A 26477-nucleotide genomic window follows, 5' to 3' on the forward strand; every position below is an offset into this window, starting at 1 on the left:
CAAATGATAGATAGAAAACGCAGACGATTATGAATGGACAATTTAGCACAGGATGTCCTTTTGAATTCTTACACAATGCCATTTTTTTGCTGAAATGCCAAATTGCCCGCGTTCTGAAAATAAGTACAACTGTACTTGCGATGTTTCTTTGCAGACGGGTATGGCCAGCTTTGTTGGCATTGAATCATTAGGGAGAATCGCAGATGTATGTAGTTCTTTATAGAACCAAAACATGTTTTCACCATTTAATAAATGGTATTGAATAATTATAAGTGCAACTAGATTACACACATAAATTAGACCAATACTAACTAGGGTCATGTACTATGACTGGTAGCAAAAGGAAGATTATTTTGGTACAATACACTCTTATTTCAATTAAATTGCATTTTGATTATCCCTACAACTTATGTTATGTTTCAACGCTTTTCTAAAAGTTTTTTTTTATATACGGAAACTATCAAATGTCGTTATTAGTATAAAAGTTATCGCATTGCTTTAACACTTCAGCTAATCCATGCGAAACAACAATTAAAGTGACTCTCAGAGTGAACGCACTTTCTATTGTTTTTGTGACACGAGTAGAGTCGACCTCGAGAACTCTGACATGATTGCAAAATTGCGCACAATATCAATTACACGACTCTGATAACTGATCATCGACTACATTTGTGTGTGACATAATACATATTGTCGAGCCTATACTTAAATAAGAGAAGGCGTGTACTTAACACTCGCATGTTTTCTCGGATGATGTGAAATGGCTTCACGAAACAACTAACTTTTCAATGTTTAGGATTACTGCGTTAACCTTTTCAGTGCGGGAACCGAATTTTAAGAGACGCCACAGAACGTGGCGTCTCATCTAGATCAAAACTGTTTGCTATTCTGATAATATTCTTTGAAAAAAAATCGAAGAAAATGCTAATTTTAGAAATTCAGCAGACGACATTTTAGCAGACGACAAATTTCCCAGCATGCAAAGGGTTAACAACTGCGATTCACGAGTACACGCCTATACGAGGACACGCCCATAAGAAGGAACACTTCCTCGTCTTAAAATTGCTTTTCGTAGAAAAAAATATTGTGCAATCACACCAAATGTGCAATAGATCCAGAACAAAGTGTCTAGTCGTTGGCAACAATAAAACATAAATAAAGGTATCCACAAATCCAGGATATGTGTGCATCCTGAATAAAACAAAAATATGTGTAAATACGTACTATGGGATGTGCTAAAATATATGATGCATCGATTTCTTTTTCTGAAAGACATTTACAACATTATTTTTAACAATTTGTGCCTGTTATTAAAGGGGCCTTTTCACGTTTTGGTAAATTGACGAAACAACTGTTTCAGATTCGCATATTTTCGTTTTAGTTATGATATTTTTGAGGAAACAGTAACACTGAACATTTACCACGCTGTAAAATATCCATTTTATGCATCTTTTGACGATTTAAAAACCTGAAAATTATAAAGCGTTGCAACGCGAAACGATTGAAAAATTTGAAGAGTTCTTTTGATGTCGTTATATTTTGGGTTGCTACGAGGATAGCTTATATAAAGTATAAAATACATCACGCATTGTATGAGCACGGATGGTCGAGTTGTCTAAGCGATAGACTTTTACTTCAGGGGTCAGTGGTTCGAGCCCAGTTGATGGTTACTTTTAGTATTTCTTTAATTGTATTCTTGTTTTTGTATTCTTGTTTTTACTGGAGCTTTTAAGGTCCAATGTTTACATTTATCAATATAAAGCATTTAATGACAAACTTCAATACATGCCAAAATCTGTGAAAAGGCCCCTTTAAGGTATGTGACTCCTGAAGATGTCATAATCCAGGAACTATCACGTGATATTAATAAATTACAACGGGATATTGGTAATTTACTTAACATCACTGACTCTTTTAGAATTCTGATGATATAAAATGTCTGCGATCTTTTTTCACCTAGTTTGTAAAACAAATGTGTGAAGATACATCGCTAACTTGATATTTTAATATGTTTAAAAGATATAAAAACTTGTTTGCATACTAATAATTTTAACACTTAATAATTTTACCACAATCGTACATTACAATGTGTAATATTCGACTCACACGTCACGTTTTGGCGTTCATGTTTTATATATGTATGCATATGTACATTTGATAAAAATCTTTTACAAAATTCGCTGGTGATACGTGGCTTCGGGTTGCTTTCGTTGTAGGACCCGTGTCCACGAAGAAGCAATACTATTTTGTTAGCACATTCGGAATGGCGGGTTCGAATTTGATGTTCATGTGTAACGTACGTGTGTTTTACATGACATGTTATAATATGATTTTAAATCGGCGTTTTAAGTGAAGTTACATCACTTTCAAACTGTAATGCACGATGATGTTCGAATTGTTGACAATGTTGTTCTCTTCCTTGATTTCTAATGTATCCATTTGATTCACGTCCCAACTGTTCGCTGGCGAGTGGTAATTCCTGCCTGTTTTCCTGCGCTCCATTGTAAAATATGTCAAAAGAAGAGTCATTAAACCTACTCAGATTTGCTTTAATACTTTCTACTTCTTGTCGTTTCCTTTCTGGGCTCTTTTCATCGATATATTGTTCACATGGTGTATGTTGATGACCGTCTCTTTCGCATTTGGTTAAAAGAAATGGAATCTTTCGTTCTGTTTGACAGATATGTTTAGTATCTTTTTCGGTGTCGTAATCAATTTCAGAACTTGAGTTTTCGAAATGAGGCCATTGTGAGGCATCTATTATAGATTGTTTAAGTGTTTGATATTCCGGAGAGTCAATATTACACGGCATGAATAGCGATGAATCGTCATCTTTCAAGTTTGAAGCGTGAAGCACGTGTTCGTGTTCATAGTCCGAAGGTCGACTTCGAATTTGATGGCTATGTAATACAGGGAATGTTTTAAAGTGCACTTTTTTATTATAGTTTAAAATTGGCGGATGTGTAACGGTCAATTTACACGAATGTTCACCACTGCCCAACTGCGGTGCACGAGGTTCCAGTTGTTGACATTGTCGTTCTCTTCTTTGATTATATCGATTTGATTCACGACGGACCTGTTCGCTTGCGACTGGTAGTTCCGGCATGTTTTCCTGTGCTCGCGATTCATTGTAAAATATGTCCGAAGAAGAGTCATTTACCTTACTCAGATTTGCTTTCAATCTAGCCACTTGTCGTTTCTTTTCTTTCCTGTTTTCTTCGATGTCTTGTTCATATGGTTTATGTTGATGAATGTCTTTACCGCATATGGTAGAATGAAGTTGAATGTTTCGTTCTGTTTGACAAATGTGTTTCGTTTTTATTTCAGTGTCGCATTCAGTGTGCGAGCTTGTGTTTTCGAAATGAGCCAATGGTGAGGCATCTTTAATAGATTTCTCCAGTGTTTGATATTCCGGATAGTCAATATTAAACTGTATTAATTTCGATGAATCGTCGTCTTTCAACTTTGACGCGTGTATCTTATTGTAAAACGGTGATAAATTGTGTATGTTTTCTAGAAGTGTTATCATTTCCAAGTCTGCAATACATTCATGTGTAATTGGTGACGGAAAACAAGACAAAGTTACTGATATAACCAATAAATTCTTTTGCTTTTTTCGCTTTTGCATTGCTCTCGCCAAAAGTTGTTTAAAATATGGGTTACCATTGTCATTGGCACAAACAACAATGACGAAGACCAGCCCGCTAAAAAGCTTGTCCAATGCTGTTTTATTGCAATTTAAGCAACCAAGGGGGATGGGGACTAACTCGCAGTCGAATGCCTTAACGATAAAGTTTTGAAAGTATTCCATTACTTTCAAATAATTCCGGTCCGTACTGCTGTTGCTACGGGACAAGTCGAGAAATGGGTGTAACACAATTCCTTGGGGCTTCTTGTCTGCAACAGAAATAAAATTTTGTATTGTAATTTATTGCATTCAATATATACCATTTCGTCCACTTACATTAAATTAAAACATACAATTAAAGTGATGGTCGAGTGTAGTAGATGTATTTGACCGAATGGGCTTGTATGCTTGTATATTTTGTTAAGAAGTTTTTTAAACAATGTATGTTAGAAACACACAAACCAGATTTTATTCGTATTCGTGCACACGGTCCACAACGTCGGAGGCAGTAGGTAAGAATAACGAGAAGTGCTACACCGACAACACTGCCCGCCACAATGACAGTAATCTGCATATGTTGAAATTCATCTAGATTGTGGAGAAGAGAATTTTATTATAAAAAAACACCTATATATGCAGTCGTTATCACAAACGATAGCCTTTATTGTTACAAAGTTTAAAATAAACTGAAGCCGATTGAGCTTTCATTTCCTTAATCATACTATAAGTACAATCTTAAAATTATTATTTTGAAACCAAAATTTAATACTGAATTGCCATTCAGTGTTACGTATTGTTGTTGTTTATCGTCACCCATCTTTAACATATTTTATGTATTTATATATACCATATCAAGCGAGTGTCAGTTTATTCGTTTTTTTTTAAATTCTTTTACCTGCAATCTTTGGAATCTTTGGAATCGCCAAGGCGTCGACTCGGAACGATTTTACCTCTAGACAGTTCGATGTAGCACACGGGCTTGACATGACCTAAATACATGGGATCAACACATGTGTATGCTTAGTAGGGTTTAAACAGGAAATGCTTAATCACGGAGCAGAAGTGTGTGTGTGTGTGGGGGGGGGGACATACAGATTGACAACATTCGTCCACCTGTTTGTGTCGCGTGTAAATTGAAAAGTAATGCTCCGACAATGATGGGACTTTACAAACATGACAACACGAACGGGGCATAGTGCATCGGGCCACTTTGGTTTTATCTATTCAAATGTTTGAATAATTCTCGACGAATTGCTAGGTTTGGAGTTCCTTAAAACCGGTTTAACCGACACACTTTGAATCAACCATTCCAAAGCGGTGAAACCCGCTTGATTCATATGTGTGTGTCTTTGTTGTGTACTTACGTGCCCTGCCTGTTTCATTTGTTTTTTGCTTCACTGTTTTTCATTTGATTCCTTGCTATAACTATTGAACTGCAAGTTATTATCAGGTGTCTCTCCTGCTGATGAAGCTGATGTGTCACTTTGCTACATATTTAGAGGTATGTTAAGTAAATAAAACACGTAATAACGTTAAAATAAAAGTAACAAGCAATTAAACTAGCGCCTTAAGTCAGTTAATCTTGAAACAAACACGAGTATTTAAATTTAGAATCGGGGTCCCGATGATGTGCACAGTGCGTTCAAAACGCATATTGGAATAAGATATGTATATATTTGTTATTATTGCGCACAAAACCGCATATTTAACGCTGCTATATATAGCATTGGTTCCATTTTACATTAGATTGTTGTACCTTTACGTAATAAACGCCATGTGTTATGTTTTCGAACCGCGTACTGTTGGTCTTCGTGCTATCAATCTAGAAAACAAGACACATAGTGTAACGGTTACTTACAACTATTTTTAAATTCACCAAATCAAATATTTCGTTGTTTAATCAATCTCGGTATTACAAAAATCACTTGACGATGTTCTCGAGGCAACGGATGACATAAATTCATTTACAATCACCTTAAATCACGACTGAATCTGAACAGGACCAACGTGTAAATAAAAACTTACTTGGTTGTGTTGATTGCATTGATCTTCAAGGGAACACAAGGTCACTTGGTAGCCGGTAGAATTTAAGACACTGGGCTGTGGTTCTACGATGACATCTATAGTTCTCTGAATTACATCGAGAGTTGTGACCACCGCTGGTCGCCAGTTTGCACTGTTGTTGTCGCGAACTGAAACAAATAGGTTAAAATGGACATTCATATGTGAATGCTATTGGGAAGAAAATATAACTAGGGGACATATTTATGTTTTATGTCAGTGTATATTTGTGCATAACTCACGGGTGTGCAAACGTCTAGCAAGCCGTACAAATAAATGAACACGTCTAGGCTCAGATAATTATTTATGTACACGTAGTGCTGTAACTTTGTATGCGGTTTACATGATGGTAATTGTTCATTGAATGGTCATAATTATGAAGCATGATCCTTGCCTGGTAGCTTAATGTTGAAATAACGTGATCGTCCTTCAGGCCAGCATTTTTTAATTTTCTGTTTTACGGGAGCGACCGACCCTATTTTTCGACAAATACAAATAAAAATAAAAGTCATTTTCGTTTTTTTTATTTACATATCACCCGCCGACCTGGTATTTTATCCTAAACTAAAAATAAAAATTCGCAGTTTGCCGAAAGTGTTGTTCAAAATTTGTTTTTATAATACGGGTTGTTTCGTTGTGCGCAGTCGACATGTAAAGCGTCAGCGATTTTCATTGGCTATTGCAGCCAATACCACACGCTATTAGCCAATCGGTGAGTACTTAACAAATGATTTTTATATTGCATTTCGGAAATGGCGGATTTAAACAACAATGAGACAAACGTAGCGTATTTCAAATTTAAAATAATTAAAACGGAACTGAAACTATCTCAATAAGAAAAGTAAATCTTCTGAACAGAATCGTTGACATCATTCCCATATTAAGTAATACAAATTTAAAAATAACTAGCGTTTTTGCAGACGATGCAGAGGTGTCGCCATCTATAACATTCGATGTGTTGAAAAGTTTTGGGTAGGTTTAATAAACATGCATATTTATTAAAATGTAGATCCTGTAATATTTTATTGATTAACATTAACATCCCAAAAATGTCCAAGAAGTACTACTTTACGTTTCTTTATGATGAACATGAGTACTGGACCACATGTACTTGCATCAATAATTCCATTCCCCACCCACCCATATATATTATTAATTTAGAAAAACGTATGCAACACAGCTTCTGAAGAAAATAACATTGCTTCCGAATGTTTATATGTCGGTCAAAGTCACCAGAAAAGGCGTATAGTATCCAAACCTATGAATTCCAAATTTTTTATTATTTTTTCTTGACACAGTAGTATTGTGAAAATACTGAGCTCAAGCCGGGAATTGAACCCACGACCTCCAGAGTGGTAGTCAGACACTTTAACTACGTCGCTAAAGAGCTAGCCCAACAGCAAGGCTGTTGGAAGTGACCTTATTTCACTACACACTTCCCCCTTTTAATGTTTCAAGGCCCAGACACGCCCGATACAGCATGTCTTGCATCCGCATGGCCCTCCCAGAAACCATTAAACAGCTCAGACCCATTCCCGCATTCACAGTTCTTTTTTGCCTTGTCGCCATTAATGTGAAAATACTGAGCTCAAGCCGGGGATTGAAAACACGACCTCTAGAGTGGTAGTCCGACACCTTAACTACGTCGCTAAAAAGCTAGCCCAACAGCAAGGCTGTTGGAAGTGACCTTATTTCACAAAAGTAGCAAATTAACTAATTTTACATGCTTTTTTTAATGGCAGTGGCTAGTCGTATGGCCCCGTACGGGTAGACAAGAGGCTAGCCGTACGGCCCCGTACTGGTAGACAAGAGGCTAGTCATACGGCTCTATTCGTATAGATGTTCCTATGGAGATTGTCTAGCCGTACGGCTGTTATGACACATAAATATATGGATTTATTCTTGATCTACGTGCAGATTCCGAAATTTCTAGCCTTTAGACGGCTCGTGTAGTCGTTGTCACGGAATTTGCAGTCTGGTTTATGTTTCGTCGTGGTTGGAAATCCGATTCGTGCATAGTATATAAAGGGTGTAAACAAGTGAGATATGAAAATGTAAATTTATTTCGCCAAACAACAATTACAACAATCAAAAGAAATCAAGGTTATGGAGGATATAAATACGCATTGTACATGCAAATATTGAATGTATACAATAAATATATAGTAAATAATCTTAACTAAGTCAATGTAAATTGCGATATCACAATGAGAAAAGTTTATAACAAAACAAATAAAAGGAAACTTTTAGATAATAGCACTTGATAAAAGCATATACAACTCGGAGTTATATCCCCTATTTTCACAATATGAGGCAGCATTTCACGACAAGTAATGTCGACTATGCAAACAAATAAATTTGTAATTTGTACTAATTTCTATAGTAATGATGCAGTGGCAAAAACGACGCTGATTAGACAGTGTGAATACACAGGCTTATCCGTGTCTTTGTTGTTCGCATGTATGACAAATGAAGTTGCTCATATCTTAAATCAGGTCACTTTAAAGAATTGCAATGCGAGATGCACTAGAAATCACACCATATACAAACTTAACTCAATCCACCTATTTTGCACAATTATTCCTCTTTTTGTACTTGTACTGCCTGCAACAGTTACATGTTTGTTTCTTCTAAAGTCATAAATTTAGAATTTCATACTTAACACTGTATACATGTTTTCGAGATCACCATGATAAGAAACACTCCAAGGCCTTTAATATATATAAAACCTGCCATTTAGCAGAAGTATGCCCCTTTAATATTGTACTTTTTGTACTTAGACATTAAAGTTGAGGTTTTCGGCCAACAACAGGTACCTAGCCATGAATTGCATTTTGGGCCAGCTGGGTCATTGTTACTTAAAAACTTTTTTCCATATTCTCTTATTATTCTTAATATTTAAAAATAGTACATGTTACAAATCAAACCGATTGTGAAATAGTTACACATGTGCATGCAATTATTATAAATGTCCAACCTTTTACTCTCTGGATTTTCTAGGATAATTTTTGCACTCATGTAAAGTGACATTTACAAATACAAACGTTAAATACATTTCGATATTAATTTTGTTTTGTGAGATGTATTGCTGTCATCAAACATGTTGTTTTCAAAAAATGATTTTTGATGATTATTATGCCCCCTTCGAAGAAGAGGGGGTATACTGTTTTGCACATGTCGGTCGGTCCGTCGGTCGGTCCGTCCGTCCACCAAATGGTTTCAGGATGATATCTCAAGAATGCTTAGGCCTAGGATCATGAAATTTCATAGGTACATTGATTATGACTGGCAGATGGCCCCCTATTGATTTTAAGGTCACTGGGTCAAGGTCACGGTCAAGGCCACGATTCGGGGCATATGTCTCCCACTGCGGAACACTTGTTGCATTTGTATTTCAAATTTTATTATTTAGATGTTACGAATTCAGAGATGTTTATATAAGGGAGATGTAGGTGGAAGCACGATTGCAACACAAACTGTTGTATGGTATCATATATTGAGTTCCTTGTAAGTCATCGTGTTTGTATTGTTTTGTTAATTTTATAGGACATAGTGAAAAATAATATGTATGTTGTTTAAGCCATTATTATATTGATAGTTTTCTTGATCATGGATATGAATGGATATGAACGTTACATATTTTGTGTTCACTTTACATATATAAACACTATTAACTCTCTGCATAAGAAAATGAAATGCAGCACATGTTTTCATATTAAACTGTATAACTCTCGGTTTCTTAAATGAAATATTCACATTTTATGCACTAGAACTTTCACTACCCAAAGTTTGGAACAAGATCAGTTCAAGTTTGGATCCTTAACAGACTGCTCTTTTGGAGCCAAAACGGTCGCAATCGTCCTAAGGTCCATTTTCCTGTTACTGGCTCTTTTTTTTTCTCATGATTGATACAAATTATCGTATTAATTTTTAGTGTGCATATTCCACCCATGGATGAAAGTTACAAAGTTGGTTGTTAAAGCTATGATATAAAGCTAGTCTGTTGTATATTAAAGAGTATTTTTAGTGTGCATATTCCACCCATGGATGAAAGTTACACAGTTGGTTGTTAAAGCTATTAAACAATGTAAAACGTGTATTTTTTATTAAAGTCAAATGCATGCTATATTTGTTATAAACATACATATGATATACACTCAACAAAAGTGTAATGATCACTACACTACACTACATACCTGGCGTGTTTAATAGTCCCTATTAAAGCAATATAGTATAATACATGCGAAAGGTGCTTTTACCTATAAATATATATATATATATATATAAATATGTTTACTATTATTATAAAAGCTTCTACAACAGTGTAATGAGAGATATATAAAACACGTAAAGGTTAATGCAAGTATACATAAGGTTAAATTGGCTGAATTTTAAATTTTCTAAAATAAAAAAAATTATCGGTTAAGACAGTTTTATTATTATTTTTTTGGTAGACTGCTAACTTTTCATGCTTTTATTTTTATTTTTATTTATCCCCCCCGACTCAATTTTTTTGAAAAATTTCCCGTAAAACAGAAAATTAAAAAATACTGGCCTCAGCCGTGGTCAAATTCAATATGTAGGAATAGCTTTGGTTAGATAGGTTCAAACCAAGCCTGTGCCGGTAGGTTAAGTTCCTCTGAAAATGATATCAGATACAAAATGGCTATATAGTGATTACGGTGGGTCAACTCGTCAAATAGTCTAATGTTGCAATAGTTGGCATTACAGCTTCAGATATTTAAAAAGATGTTTATCATGGAGGTATTTCTTTTTTCGTGTGTGCATAAAGCATCGAAGTCAGTTTACTAACTGTATGTTATCACCGACACGTTACTTTTAAGGTTGTATTGGTCTACAAAACATCCTTCAAATACTCAGGAGAGGAATAACTTTAAAACGTTGATATTCAATACATTTCTTATTGTTAAGCTGTTTGGGGCACAACTTATTTACCGGGCTGCCCGCATCGTAATTTAGACGTGGGGAATATTTGTGGAAGATGAAGATTCTCTCTCCAGGGCATGTGAAGGACCACGGGTCACTGTAGTCCTCCTCCCGTACTCGGCTTAAGTTGAGGTAGATCGCTTTAGGGAACTGGTAATGACCAACGTGTTGCGATTGATCTTCGTCACTCTTGTTACAGAAAAATGCTTGAAATAATAAATGGATACTTTTGGCAAAACCTTTCTGGACAACCAGTAGGATGGTATATTTTGAATACCAGTTACCGGTAAGCATAAAGGTGTGTTCGTTGATCAAAAATGTATTTTGGCGCTGACATATTGTTACCACTAAACGTTTAGACAATTATTTACAAAAATGACAATGAAGTTGACGAGTATTAAGAAGAGATTGGGCATCGCTTTTATTTCATCTTATTCTTACTAAATAGTTTGACGGCGAAGAATTACCCATCCCAAGGTTCTAAGACCACTATTATTCCTTCTGTGCAGTATTTGTACTATTTCGTCATGTAAGGGTATTTAGTCATGTGGCTGGTGTTATTAAGGGTATATTTCCTTCTAATGATTTATGTAATATAGTTCCAACAACTTTGGTTTTTTTTTCTTATGTAGGTGTAATATTTCCATTCTAGACCCCGTAATTATTTATACTTTCCGACCGGCAGCACGATTTACCCCAATACACCCAAATACACCCAAATACTCATAATTTTGACTCATTATGGCATGTTTGTCCATATTTTTGGACTTTTTTAATAAAGTGAAGCAATATTAAGAAAAACACGGTATCTTAAGAATTAAAAATATTGATTTTGTGCTAATTAGATGTTAGGGTTAGAGTTATGCTTTCCGACAGTTCTGATTAAAATAAGTATATATGCAATTTGGCTGCAAACAACGAACTTATGTATGCAGGTTAACAACAATACCTTTTGGAAGGCGAAATGTAATCTCAATCGTCTGTCTCTGGTTTATGGCACTGTTCTTCAAACAGTCTGAGCTAATACCTAGCAGTTCCGGTGCATCAAATCGAACATTACATCCTTTACTGAGTGAGATTGTGTTCTCGAAAGTCTTTATTTCTAGAAAATAAAGTGATTTAACATTTAATAAATGAATGGTTGCTCAACTACATATATCATATAGATATTTTAAATAATTGATGGACAATGTGTATAGTGTTATGTTCGAGTCGTGTGCGTGAATAAATGTAATGAAACAACGTCTTATAAAAGTAATGCAAATGTCTTGCCGTCTTTTCCCCCGACAGAGCAGTTGAAAAGTTCATTGTCGCAATCGAATCTTCTGAGCTGAAAACGTGAACAAGATTGTGAAAAGACAATTATATCTGCAATTAAGTTTTACAGTTCACAGTTCAATATTTTTGCTTGAAGGAAACAGCTAGTCATGTCTTAATTAAAAGTACACAATGTGCATTCCTTTCTATCATGTATTCATTTATAACCAATAAGGTTCGGTGTGTATTTAGTGTCCAGTTATTCTCTCATTTGTACATTTGTCATTAACCAACAAGTCCGAAGTGGTAAAACTATAACATATTGTTACAAATACATTATAAAACTTATTTTAGCCCCGTCAATGTCAATGAATAGTACGTATGTTCAATTAGCGAATAAAAAAGACAATATCTCAAAATGTACCTTCTGTGAGCAATTCCGGTAACCCAGGCCACATTCAATGAACGTTTCATTGGAGTTGCGCTCGTTTGACGCTGCGCTTATTTCCCCCAGAGACAGTAACAGTAGTAAATGGTATACGGACATAGTGTCGGGGATTTCGTGTGCTCAGAATCTTCACCAGGGTGAAGAATCAACGGGGTTTTCAGGAGTTTACCCACGGTCTGTACAGAACGTAAACATACCGTTAAGAACTTTATTTTTGCAAATATCTCAAGTTATTGAAATATATTTGCAAAAATCTTTAGTGCATAAAATACAGTTTTTCTTGCAGTTTGTGTCGATGTCTTAAGGTATAAGAATGAATTCTTGAATACCTCTGAAATCGTTGACAAAATTTCACGGTCTGTGAAGCGTAACCGTGTAGTACAAATCGAGTTTTGAACAAGAACACATGCTTATTAAATAAAGTAATTATGATGTATTTCACATTGCCACAAGCAGCATACAAATCTGTCGTTTATGCACTAGTTGAAATTCATAAGAAAAATTGCTTTAAAAAGTTACTTGAAATAAAGCACCACTAACCGTCGTGTTTAAATCCATTAACGTCAAAAGGGGGAACCCCACAAAGTCATGTTATCATGTGACACTGTCACGGAAGGCAAGTATAGAATTTCATTTAAGAAGTCATTCAATTGTGTCATACAGTGGTATATCATTCGCGTGCATCTACATTTTAATTAAAATTTAGCAAATGTTTGCCATCGTAAGGAGTAAATCAATTATAACGATAAAATCACTATATCAGTTCTACGCGGTATTAAATTTGAGTAAACGTACATGTAGATGCATACGACTAAATTATATACGTTACATATTATATCATATATAACTCGTTTGTAACACAGAATTATGAATAATTATTTTTTATTTACATAATCAATTTGCAAACACTTCCTTTATTACGGTTTATGAATAGCATTGTTTAACAAGTCTGTTCGTATTTCTAGTAGAGAAGAATATCAAATAATCACACAACTCTTAACATGTATAAAATAGTGTTCGAACATATGTTAAAAAATATTGATGAGCATATTCCAAATGCCAAACAGATCAACCAAATAGAATATAAAGCTATAAAGCTAATATTCGACGAAGTGACTTACGCTGATCACTGGTTTTCCATAAATCAGATGATGTGCTTTTGTTACAAAACGAAAGTTACCATTACGAGTATGTGTCAATGTTTGTGTCACTAAATACGCTTTCAATAAAAAAAAGTTTACACTTACAGAAGGGTCTTAAAATTCCTTCGTCTCTACACAATGGTTGTACTTGTTTTATAGATAACTCATGCGTCACTCAATGGTATATAGGTTGACAAACAACTTCGTTTAGATACACCTTTTTTATTGGCTACCCTTAAATGAATATCGGTTAATAATCCAGTGTCTATTTGCATATATTAAAACACCTATTAAACATAACGGCTTTTGTGGATAAAATATTTTGTGCGCAATGACCCAATGTGTATTTAAAACTTCCTGTTTGAAATCGTATATATTATATAGTTTAAAAGACTCAACAGTACATTCGGGATATCTATAACTTCTAAAATTGAACATTTCTTCCTTTTTTAAACATTTATTGGGTGAAACGAGCACGAGAACAACTATATACTAAGGAATCAATACACCTCTAATTTCAATATGGTACACAAGCTTGCAAGCATTCATAATTTAAAAAAAATACATTTAGATACATACAATTGTATATAAAAAAATAACCAGAGAGTTATTACGGATACTGTGCTTGTTTTGCAATCAAGGGATCCCGGGCTCGACCCTTACCCGTGGAGCTTTCGAAAATGCTCACCCATAAGGCATCCATTACTCATTCAACTCAACATGTCCTAGTAAGCATTGCCTGATATATAACGAAAAGACAGTGAAGTACCATGTTATTCTAATCGTGATACATCGCCTGCATACTCCGTAAGATAGAGCTCCTGTCCGTTTGGGGAGCCATCATGCTTTGATGTGATCCGTCTTTTGTTATAAGGCTGTCTACAACGCGCGATGAACTAGCGCCAAATTTTCTGCCACATTTTTATGAGAAAGCACTATCAGCGCTCAATTGTTGTGCAATTTTACGTAATGTACAAACGGCTTACTATCCCGCAATTTTTGATAAACGTTTAAGTGTACTTTTGAACATGAATTTTCAGTGTTACTAAATTTATACAAACCGAAAGTGAAAACTGATAATTAGTCAATATTTAATGCCCTCATAACAGACCACATACCATCATGCATCACGCGGCGGAAAGTTTTCTTAAAGTCGATGACGATGAAGAAGAGCTCACGTTTGTGTTGCAGGTGTTTTTGATGACTCTGTATTTGAAGATCTATTCCACTGTTCTCCGCCCAGTTCAGAATCCAGCCTGCTCTTCGGTAAGCAATTCTTACGTCTTAACTTTCAATCAATTGATGATGGTGCGTAATATAACTTTGCTTTGATGACTGACGAGGCTGATGGTGCGGTAATTCGCGCACAACTTGAGGTTGACCTTTTTCGTTAGGGGGATTACCAGGAACTGGTATAAACGTGAACAAACTGTGATAATTATGTGATTTTTGTCGTTCCGTTTATAGTCGGATTTAAACATATCAACTATTGAAACATTTTGATTCGTTTTATTTATGGCAAATCCATCATTCTCTAGAAAAGGCATGTATTGGTTCCTGCGCTTTTATCGAACACAAAACCTACTTATTCATGTATTCTTAGAATCCAGCGAGTACCGTCAACCCTCAAGCTTGACGTCCTCTCACACTGACTTTACTGACTCCCTGACCTTGGAAGAATCACCAAGCAGAATTCTTATGGTCTGTAGGTGGATATTGATCTCACTACATCGTCGGAAGAGGAACGGGAGAATATGGAAAACGGAGTTGGCGGCAAAGAGGCCCTGGAGCAGCGATGCAGAACGGGACTTGCAGGGAGTGGTCTTATGAAGATACTGGAAGTCAAAGAACGGCGAAACTGTGTATGCTCAACTTACTGGTGAAATCGTTATTGGGTTCGGGTCGACGGCTAGCGCACCAGGAGCGCGAATGAGGTGTTTTTGAATGTTGTCAGCACTCCTTTGGTGCAATTTGGAGCAATTTGGAACAACTTTTTAACATAATTTTTTTTTGCCAGAACATGCATTTGTATGCTTTGATCTATTTGTCGAACCGTATGTAATTATGAATATTGCTTGCTGCTGTCTCGTTTATAAATTTCGACAGATATGTTTATCGCATGTTTTTTTTTGCTATTTTTTTTTTTTTTATTGCTATGTCAAAATGTGTGCAATTGTATCGTCATTTGGTGAATAAATATACTTAAAAAAAAAAAAAAAAAAAAAAAAAAAAAAAAAATATTTAATTGTTTACAAAAAGTGAAAAAAAAAAAAAAAAAAAGCACTCCTTTGGTGGACTTGCCTTGTCCTCTCTATGGCGGGGCAACCAAACGTGATTTGTCTTGAAATTTTCATTCAGCGCACATAAAGGTCTCATTGGAAACCATGCACTTGTCTCATTGGATCAAAATTATTGTTGTGCGAATACCCGAGTCGCCGGAATAAATTGACCTACTTTCCGAATTATTTTTCCCTTGAAAGGTTACAAGGGCATGTCTACTCATATACATTTAATCTTGGAGATGCTGACGAACCTGTAAATAGGGTTTACTAATAATTGTTCCTCTCCACCCAGGTGTATAAATGGGTACCTGTGAGGGAAATAAGCCAATGTGCCGTGGCTGCATACTGCGCCAAGATGTTAACGGACGACTTATGACCCAGTGATCAGGGAAAAACTGAAAAGCGCCTTTGAACGCACATCTCGAGTATGAAAAGGGCGCTATATAAATGTGGTATGAAAAAAAAACTTTAAAATACACGTGAATAATTAGGCATTGACTACCGAATATGAACTCTCGGCCGCCATAACACATTCAACGTCTTAATAAAGAGGTGAATGGAAAATGAAAATTACTTCATTTAATTACAACAAACCGTATTCATTGAAAAATAGCCTCAAACGTCTATGCTTGAAAAAATATCAGTAAAAAATAACCATTTTAAACGATATATTTTATAAACACCAAATTGTTTTTCATTTTTCTACAAGAAAAATACGCAGCCAAGATTTTTCAAAATTAACTTGCATTCTTTGGAATAAAGAATATGCATAAAGGTCTGATTGTGGAAAATTTCTCCAAACATCAATTGGTTGTTGATAAATAACCAATGTGGATGCAACCGTTTTGACTGAAAATGCAGTCCATTTTGACTTTAAAAAGTTCGATGATGATTGGTCCGTTCGTTAGCCGCCATTTTTAAGACTTTGTTTTGGAAATATTAACGATAATTTGTTTTGATTTTTAAAAAGAAACTTTATTTTAAATAAAATATTATGGGTGACGAAAATTCTCTAAGGTAATATTTTATTTTGGTTACCGAACGAATTGTTGTTAGTGTTCATAAAATTATCAGTTGATGTGTATACGGCCATATAATTTCGCGACCTCTGCTGTCATTTTTCATAGTAGTCCATATAAACGTCAGGGCTATAGATGACTTTGGCGTATATTGGGTAATTCACCCTCTGTTTTTGACAACAATAGGGTTTTTGTAAATTCAATAGAGTTTTAGCAAAAATTTTCACCCCCTACTTTTGAGCTTAATGTGGTTTTTCAACTCAATTGGGTAATTTAGGGAATGACAAAAATAACATAATAAAAATCTACTAAGGTTACTATATTATTTATACAAATGGAATTCAATAAGGTACCTGTACATAACAACAAAAAATTACTGAATTTGTGATCAAAGCTCATTTATTTTTGCGTTAAATAAGACCGAGTTCGTGAAAATCGCTGCAAAATTGATGAAGTTATGAGTGTTCAAAGCGATGCACCCCAATTTTAGGTCATTTTGAGTTCAATACCTTGAAAATGAATGTAGAAATCGGACGGGTCTACGAATAATTACAATACTACCCCAAAGATTGATAACCGCAGGAAAGGCTGCCTTATTTTCTTCATAGGACGGCATATAAACTATGCGGTACTTCTTTGAACGGAAAATAACCAGTCTAAAAAATACGCCCAGTGGTCGTAAGAATTGCGTTTCATGACGCAAGGTTTTTTATGGGAATTACCAGAGCTCCAGATGAGGGTCGTATTTTCGTAATAACGAATCCATTACGTATTTATTTTAAAATCTTGTCGTACCATTAGGAATTACAAAACCAAGTTACGAATATTATTTTTACATCGGTTCGTATCAATTTTTATTGAGTTCTTTCCGCGTATTAAAGATCTTTTCGGTGCCTATATAGAATGGTTATCGGGTTTGTTTAACAAAGCGCATTTTTTCCAATAAAAGCGGCTTATACAGTCTATCTGTCAAAAAACAATGGCAGCGCCCAGAGAGCGTCCAAAAACACGCTTTTAACATATTGTACGTAAAGTGAGCCGAAGTTAAATGTTTAGCAAGACATTATAGAAAAGATCTTATACGATGTTGTATGTTCAGTTGCCGACACAGTCGGAAAAGCTAAACAAAAACGCGACAAGACGGGTCCAAACTTTAACACACAAAAAAACATTGAACGAGTGGAAGGGACAAGTCCCGTGGCTAATCGTTGAAAAGATTGAAGGGGTGACCCGTTTTAATTGTAAAATATATAAAAATTCATCTAAGGCATGCAATCTAAGCACAGTTTGGGCATATGAAGGTATTTGAAAAATAAAATTGTATAATACTGAAAAGACACCGTTGAACTCGTATAAATAAAGTTGCTAGTATGTTTATTTTGATTTTTTTTGCATGAAAATTACCATTATTATTTATTTTTAGGTCATTTAGAAAAAATAAGAATTATTTTCCAAAACTTAGTAGTAACGTTAAGAATAAAATTTCAGAGTTAAGAATTCTTTTTGAAAATCTGGTAGTAATTTAAGAATTTCACAAAACCTTATCTGGAGCTCTGAATTACGTTATTAAATTTGTATTTGCGTTTTTGTGCGCTTTATTTTGAATTGAATTACGTTTTTGGCTATTTTAATTGCGTAATAACGTAAGTACGCTTGTTATGTATAGCCCTGAAACATACTCCCAGGTCCTTTGATATTGTTATCAGGGGTGGCGAAATCTCAAAAGAATATACTTGTCCACGTACAACCATTTAGGAAATTTAACTTGTCCGTTGCTGAACTACACTTGTCCGTTAATGTTTATATAAATTATAAACGCATTTATTGATTAATGTAAAACAATGTGGAATATACCAAAATGAGTATGATTTGCTAGTTTTGTTTATAGTTTAATTTCAATAGTACATTCATTATAGCAGTATATTATAAACAATATAAAGACTTTCTAAAACTTTTAATCTTGCAAAGCTAGTGTTATTAAAACATGTGTTGAACATAAGTACACCGTAATCTTAACAAATTAAACTTGTTCAATATGTCAACCACATCAGACTGAGGCTCTGCGCCGCTACTTGTAGCAATTTGATTATCATCAACTGGTAACCATTGAAAATCTGTTAGCCAAGTTTCTTGAAAAGTTCTGGTGCGTTTAATAGATCATATTTTTTATCATAATCTTTCTTAGTTTTTTTGGGAGGTGGACTGCTCAAAGCTTCCTGTTTCTGCTCCGTTGTTGAAGATTTAAAAAAACTAAATGTTCCATTTTTACCATTAAAGTCGTCTTAAATAACAAGGTAGACCGTGTTTTGATCATCTTACTTTGATACTTTTTATTTCCGTCTGATTGTAAAAATAAAGAAACCAGTCTGTACACTGTCTAACAGTCGGGCCGAATGTTTAAAATGCGGCATGCTCCTGGTCTCTTATAGAATAAGGGAGATCACTGCGCAGGAGAGTGCCCGTATTTTAGCTTTTTGCTGCGCAAATAGCACTGACAATGTAATCGCATGTCAACCTCCGGTTTTGTAAAACTTAATTACGGCTTTAATACAATGTATTTTTTGTATACCTGGACCCGACTTTTAAAAAACTTGTTGTCCACGGACAACTTAATTGAAAAAAATCAGTTGCCCAGACAAGCAAATGTACGACTCGGGCAACTCGGACATTTGATTTCGCCACCCCTGGTTATGTCCCCCACCACTATAGTTTTTGCCCTGTCTGTTGGTTTGTGTGTTTGTTTGTTTGCCCCAACTTTAACATTTCCAATAAGTTTTGCAATATTCAAGATAGCAACTCAGGGCCCTCAATCTGTCAAATCCACGGCCGAAATTCGGCCGCATTCCCCCCCCCCCTCTGAAAAGTATACTTTTTTCCCCTTTTTGGGGGAAAAATTCCCCCTAAAACAAAAAAAAATTATTTTTTTTTTTTACAGATAGATGTGTCTCATGATTATTATATCTCAATTCTATTTTAATTTAATCTTGTCAAACATAATAAATAATGAAAAAACCAATGAATATAGTGCAAACATGTACAAATGTTATAATTAGAGAGTAAGTAAAAAATCCCCCCAAAAGGGAAATGCCGCGAAAATTCCCCCTGCTATGGGTAGCGACCCGCTTCCCCTAAAATGGATTGAGGGCCCTGCAACTTGATATTTGGCATGCATGTGTATCTCATGGAGCTGCACATTTTGAGTGGTGAAAGGTCAAGGTCAAAGGTCAAATATATGGGTCAAAAATCGCTCATTTAATGAATACTTTTGCAATATTGGAGAAAGCAACTTGATATTTGGCATGCATGTCAGCGATTTTCTTTGTCCAATTGGGAAAAGTACCCGTACCGGTCCAATTGGGAAAAATTGAGTCGTGAAAACCTCAAAATTGGGAAAAATCGAGTCGTGAAATCCTTAAATTGGGAAAATCGCGTCGTGAAGTTTAGGTCTTATTGAATACATCATACAGTTCATACTTAATTGAACATACCCATTAAAATAATCATTTGCAGGCATGCCTAAATGACCATTTAGTAATAAAGTTGATATAAATAACAAAATATTATAAAGAACACTCAAAATCAATTACTAGTTATTTTAATCTCTTATAAAGCAATGTCTCTCTCATTCATTTGTTTGAAAATTTCAACAATCTTTGATGTTCGATCATCACTCAGTTACTGGCATCCCTCCCTGCACAGCATCATTAGTGCTGTCAATGTGTCCTGTAATAGACGGTTCTGATTTGTCGTGCAAAGATTGTTCATTAGACTGAACACCCTTTCCACAGAGGCAGTGCTGGAGGTCACAAGTCTTGACAGCAGCAACAGCTGGTACATGCAGGGGTAGGTTGTCCTAAGATGTTCATCCGCCAGCATCTTTTGCAGCAAGTCCACAGGTGGATTGCTGTATCTGAAAACAGAAATAATATAAAACTATATGTTTATGTCTACCAGGGTCTAATTAAATGATATATGGTCATGGAGTGTCTATGAAGAGAGCTGGAACAATTATGTATTTTAAATAATAAATATTTCTATAATATTATGTAAGATGCATGCATTACAAACATTTTGATTTATATAAACATGATCTTGAGAAAAAAAAATTGTATTGAGAGAAAGAAAAAGAAAGCAAACAAACTCTGAAACAGTAGCTAACTAAGAACTGTATAAACCATAACATAAATAAATCTGGAACACTAGTCTAAAATGAACAAAAGCTAAATAACAGCAAACAAGTAAGTTCATTTAAGAGAATGAATTATTGTTTCCGCTACCTTTTATTTCACAGATTTTTTGACAGTTTTGTTAAATTTAAATCATGTAAGTTGTTGCTTTAAACATAAGCAGTATTTGTAATACCTTAATTGAAACTGTATTTTGCAAAAATCATACTTATACATTTGGGTAAGCACAGAATTTAAATCAATGTAATCACACTCTAAATAGAAAACAGACTATTATGACTCATTTCAAACTACGATAAGGTTACAAACCGACGTAAAACACTACGCTGGCTGCCTGACAAAAGAACTGGAAACAGTAACGACTCTATTGATTGAACGCGCTGAATAATAAAACCCGAAATTAATCGAGCGCATGGCTACACACAACTATACGATTTTCTTTGTTCACTCGCCGAAGTTGGGTTTTGTTACAAAACTTTCGATCGTTTTTAGAAAAAATTCGGTTGCCGATTGGGATTTTTTCAGATGCCGATTTGGAATTTGGGAATTTTCGCTCGATTGGGAAAGTACCGTTTACCGGTACTTTATAAAGAAGGAGGAAAATCGCTGCATCATGTGTATCTCATGGAGCTGCACATTTTGAGTGGTGAAAGGTCAAGGTCATACTTCAAGGTCAAATAATTAGCTTCAATGCGGTGCAAAAGGGAACATAGTGTTTCTGACAAACACATATCTTGTTTGCTATGGCGGTTCTAGAAGTCCATATGCACCCGTTCATAAACACCACTGCATTTCAGCGCAGCGATCTGTGCGCATCACTAAACAGACGTTGTTCATTACCAATTTAGAAAAGTGATGAATAAACTTCAAAACCACATTAAATTGACCTAAATGGCAACCTACAAATGGCATTATGATATCCTGTGCATGCAACCTAACAGTAACAAACCTGACAATGTTTAAACACACTATTCTTGTTGACATTTTTATGTTGAAATTCGGAACGGTGTAAATATTCCACATTGTTTGACATGGTTATAGACTTAGGCTACATCAAATATCACAATGTGCAAAAGATTGGTGAACTGCGACCTAACCTATAGCGACACTTTAAGTCTGCAACATAAGCAAAGTTTCCCAATATGGTGGATACAGCGAACGAAAGAATCACAAAGTAAATAAAAAGCAATTATTTCTTGCTTTAATGGTACCATTTACATGAGTTTGTGCTTTAAACAGGTAAACATTGATACGTTTTTGCAGTGTTCCTTAGCCTTTGCAGTGGTGATCAAATTTTGAACCTTTGGTCAATAGATGGCCAATTGCAACTCTCAGCAATGCTTTGGTATATAATTTTAATTTTTAAAGCTGAGAGTTGAATAACATGTATTGCAACTACCTTGATAGTGTATGTATAGTTTTTTAAGTGTCAAATCCTGATAGTGTATGTATAGTTTTTTAAGTGTCAAATCCGGACAGAAACTATTCAGATATGGATGTAAACAAATAAAATTAAAAATAATGAGACGTGTGTAAAATACTTTAGTTAACAGGGCCCTCAATCCTTCAAATCCACTGCCGAAATTCGGCCGCATCCCCCCCCCCCCCTGAAAAGAATACTTTTTTCCCCTTTTTGGGGGAAAAATTCCCCTTAAAAAAAAATAAAAATAAAATTTAATAGATAGATGTGTCTCATGATTATGATATCTCAATTCTATTTTAATTTAATCTTGTCAAACATACTAAATTATGAAAAAAGCAATGAATATAGTGCAAACATGTACAAATGTTATAATTAGAGAGTAAGTAAAAAATCCCCCCCAAAAGGGAAACGCCGCTAAAATTTCCCCTGCTATGGGTAGCGACCCGCTTCCCCTAAAATGGATTGAGGGCCCTGGTTAATTACAGCGTTTTTTCCTTCTTTATCTAGTACCGGGGAACGGTACCTTTACCAAAGCCTACCGGAGGCTTCCCAATTTTAGCACCAGTTCTTTCCCAATCTCTATATCTACCGTTCCGAACGATTTTAGGTGCCGTTCCCAATCGCCAGTGCCTTTAATTTTTGCTGGAAATATCTTTTGAAATCGTCGAGCCTTTCATTTTCGGCCATTTATTTTCGCCGGACATTGATGCCTAGAAAATAAACAAAACTTTTTAAAGGGGCGCAACTCTAACCGCTGTCTAAAATGTGACTGGATTACATAACCGCGACGAGTGATCGATTTTTCCCTTGAAAGAATTCCATCGTAAAGACCAGTCTTCCTTACATCAATAAACTCTCCCAACACTAATTTTTGTTTACATTATAAAAAAACTTAACCGAATTGAGTTAAATGCGCATATTACTTCAGATCTATGTATAGTTTTTTTAGTGTCTAATCTGGACATTAACTATTCTGATACGGATATAAACAAATAAAAGTTTAACATAAAATTAAAAATAATGAGACATGGGTGTAAAATACTATAGTTATTTACAAAATATACATTAGCATTTAATGGCAGATGATCTTAATATCTTATTTGATGGTTTGAAAAAAAGTCAAAACAAAATATAAGACTTACCTTTGAAAATAGTTGTTAAAGCATTCCACTCTAAAAACTCATTTTGGTTATGTGTGACTATTCTCACTGTCTATTGATTAAAGACTTTTAAGGGCTCAAACAAAATTATTATAGTTTTTTATGCAACCTCAGTGCTTATGCCTATCACTGGAAGATATTTTTTCCATTGACAGGCACATTCCTACTGAAGTGGCAATAACACAATTTTCACATGACATGATAGTCAAAATATCATCACTAGTAGTTTTTCTGTTATAACCTAGAGCTTAAAATGCTTTGTGATGCAGAATATAGCCCCTTATGATCAGGGTTGGCATATTGACCGGGCCGGCGGTCAATACCCAGTTAAAACCGGTCAATACTGGTCATTACTGGTCAATACTGGTTGATTGAAAATTGTACAATTTAAACATCACAAAGGAAGACTTTAAGCTATTCTATATTAAATCAATAATTATTCTGTAATTGAAAAACTTTTTTTGCGTTTTTTATTGTAAAAAAAATCTTTAAAGCTGTAAAAAAATTACTTCTTTATCATTTATGGAAACGGCTTAGAATACATAAGGACTAAGGCAATATCTTAATCTCAGTGTATCACATCTGTTCAGGGCTTTTTTTCCTTCTTTGGGACCCGCCGAAAAACGGCCCTTTCCCCTCGGATTTTTTTTCCCCTCAGCAGGTAAATTTTCCCCCGGACTTCATTTTTTTCCCCTAAAAAGTCCATCCTTAATAAATTGTTTGTTTGGCATAACCCGACCCAGGTAAATTTGGGTGGGTAGGTAGGTAGGGATTTAATTATTATGCCCCCCTTCGAAGAAGAGGGGGTATATTGCTTTGCTCTTGTCGGTCTGTCGGTCCGTCCACCAGGTGGTTGTCAGACGATAACTCAAGAACGCTTAGGCCTAGGATCATGAAACTTCATAGGTACATTGATCATGACTCGCAGATGACCCCTATTGATTTTGAGGTCACTAGGTCAAAGGTCAAGGTCACAGTGACCAGAAATAGTAATATGGTTTTTGAATGATAACTCAAGAACGCTTATGCCTAGGATCATGAAACTTCATGGGTAGATTGATCATGACTTGCAGATGACCCCTATTGATTTTGAGGTCACAAGGTCAAAGGTCAAGGTCACTGTGACCCGAAATAGTAAAATGATTTTCTGGTGATAACTCAAGAACGCTTTTGCCTAGGATCATGACACTTCATAGGTACATTGATCGTGACCCGCAGATGACCCCTATTGATTTTCAGGTCACTAGGTCAAAGGTCAAGGTCACAGTGACAAAAATCGTATTCACACAATGGCTGCCACTACAACGGACAGCCCATATGGGGGGCATGCATGTTTTACAAACAGCCCTTGTTTTTTTAGTATTTTTTTTTTGAAATTGAACTCCGACATATACCAAACTGAAAGGTAATTATCAAATAAAGCTCCAAGTCTTCTGCCTCGTGAAAGGAAATAGGTAAATATTTTTCTGCACCGTCTGTATCACCGCACGTGTATTCCTTAGTCTATTTTTTGTATAAAGAACATCGAAAATATAATATAATCGACAAAAAATACTTTATCCTAAAAACGAGAGTCCGAGAAATTGTACCCATTTTGCACATGAAAATGTGCATATCGTTTGACTACAGAAAATGAAAACAAAGTAACTTAGCAAATACGTAATTAATATACTTTTGGTTGACATATTACTTTACAATAGCATAGTTTGTGAGTAAAAAACAACAAAGTAATTATAACATTTTAATTTCAATCAAGAACAGAAAGGTGTAACATCTTCGACATGTAAGTAATTATTTAATTATCATCCTTTTAGGTCATAATACACTAAATAGTTTCCCTATATAATTCCATGTAAAAGTGACAACTTTGAGCGAAAATAAATGCAACATTTTGCACATAGAGACCCCCATAACCATACCTTTTCTTAAAGGCCATTTTAAGCGGAATCGATTTATGCAATAAAAAAGATATGTCATGTACAAAGCAAGAAAGAACTTGACACAAATCAAAATCGACTGTTTTTGCAACTTTTTTTTTCGGCCGTTTCTTAGTGGAATGTAACCTTTTCTAGTGCAATGGTTTACTAGAGTCTTCAAGTGTATCATATTTCAGGGATTCAGTAGTGAACACCTATTCATGCCCTACCAATATCTCCGCAAGATAACACCTGAATAATGGTAAAAAGTGTAAAACATGCCTTCCTGTCAACTATGATATTTTTTTAGAGAGTACAGCCCTACATGAAGCGATCATTTAGTGTATTGTAACCTATAAGACAACGTTCACTGTTAACATCACGAAAAATAAGCACTTCTCGATACTTATAAACCTATTTTCTATGTGCATGCCAATTTTCAGATCGATCTTTCACGTAGAAATGCTTGAAAATGCATTTTATTATAACGCCTGATAAGCCATGTGGCTTTCGCATTCAGAGCTTTGATTTATAACGGGCGTTCAGGCGTAAAACGATTACCCTAAATAATTACAATCGGTCAAAACACTGGAATATTGTTAAAAGCTATGTAGAAAAAGAAGTAAACAACTATTAAAACATGTTCATGAGCTCTTTCAGCACAAATTGTTGCGATTTCAGATGCTCAAGACGAGTTTTTGTACGTTTTTTTTCTTATTTTCCTCTGAAAACGTATTGATGGTTTTCTGTAAATACAGCTCCTTTGTGACTAGGCCTGGTCTTGCGTTTAGGTCATAATACACTAAATAGTTTCCCTATATACATGTAATTCAATTTAAAAGCGACAACTTTGAGCGAAAATAAATGCAACATTTTGCACATAGAGACCCCCATAACCATACCTTTTCTTAAAGGCCATTCTAAGCGGAATCGATTTATGTAATAAAAAAGATATGTCATGGACAAAGCAAGAAAGAACTTGACACAAATCAAAATCAACTGTTTTT

The 26477-nt window shown here is 35.1% G+C and overlaps 3 protein-coding genes across 3 annotated transcripts in view; 1 reads left to right on the forward strand and 2 right to left on the reverse strand.

The window, feature by feature from the left end:
* Nucleotides 1-1990: 1990 nt before the first annotated feature.
* Nucleotides 1991-4222, reverse strand: LOC127831728 (uncharacterized). The gene is made up of 2 exons (XM_052356764.1): nucleotides 4091-4222; nucleotides 1991-3897 (listed from the first exon to the last, which is right to left on the reverse strand). The coding sequence occupies exons 1-2, from the start codon at nucleotides 4200-4202 to the stop codon at nucleotides 2333-2335; spliced, it is 1677 nt and encodes a 558-aa protein (XP_052212724.1). The 5' UTR covers nucleotides 4203-4222; the 3' UTR covers nucleotides 1991-2332.
* Nucleotides 4223-10229: 6007 nt separating this feature from the next.
* On the reverse strand, nucleotides 10230-14523 carry LOC127831200 (uncharacterized). The gene is made up of 6 exons (XM_052356191.1): nucleotides 14253-14523; nucleotides 12318-12517; nucleotides 11909-11966; nucleotides 11586-11738; nucleotides 10646-10842; nucleotides 10230-10328 (listed from the first exon to the last, which is right to left on the reverse strand). Exons 2-6 carry the CDS (start codon nucleotides 12438-12440, stop codon nucleotides 10230-10232), a joined length of 630 nt encoding a protein of 209 aa, XP_052212151.1. The 5' UTR covers nucleotides 12441-12517; nucleotides 14253-14523.
* Nucleotides 14524-16652: 2129 nt separating this feature from the next.
* The window catches only part of LOC127881831 (neuroepithelial cell-transforming gene 1 protein-like), a 70427-nt gene continuing 60602 nt past the window's right edge, over nucleotides 16653-26477 (forward strand). Inside the window, exon 1 of the mRNA XM_052429969.1 lies at nucleotides 16653-16782. Coding sequence (XP_052285929.1) covers nucleotides 16760-16782 — 23 coding nt within the window. The 5' untranslated portion in view covers nucleotides 16653-16759. The remainder of the gene's footprint in view (nucleotides 16783-26477) is intronic.

The sequence above is a fragment of the Dreissena polymorpha genome, chromosome 5, assembly GCF_020536995.1.
Source record: "Dreissena polymorpha isolate Duluth1 chromosome 5, UMN_Dpol_1.0, whole genome shotgun sequence".
Taxonomy (NCBI): Eukaryota; Metazoa; Mollusca; class Bivalvia; order Myida; family Dreissenidae; genus Dreissena; species Dreissena polymorpha.

What these genes read in the sequence shown, in the direction of transcription:
- LOC127831728 (XM_052356764.1), bottom strand. Translation starts at nt 4,202, where the DNA reads ATGCAGATTACTGTCATTGTGGCGGGCAGTGTTGTCGGTGTAGCACTT. An exon ending in ACGAATACGAATAAAATCTG is followed by an intron (nt 3,898 to 4,090) that starts GTTTGTGTGTTT and finishes TTTCTGTTGCAG; the next exon opens with ACAAGAAGCCCCAAGGAATT.
- LOC127831200 (XM_052356191.1), bottom strand. Translation starts at nt 12,440, where the DNA reads ATGTCCGTATACCATTTACTACTGTTACTGTCTCTGGGGGAAATAAGC. An exon ending in CTCTGTCGGGGGAAAAGACG is followed by an intron (nt 11,739 to 11,908) that starts GCAAGACATTTG and finishes TTTATTTTCTAG; the next exon opens with AAATAAAGACTTTCGAGAAC. An exon ending in TACATTTCGCCTTCCAAAAG is followed by an intron (nt 10,843 to 11,585) that starts GTATTGTTGTTA and finishes TATTATTTCAAG; the next exon opens with CATTTTTCTGTAACAAGAGT.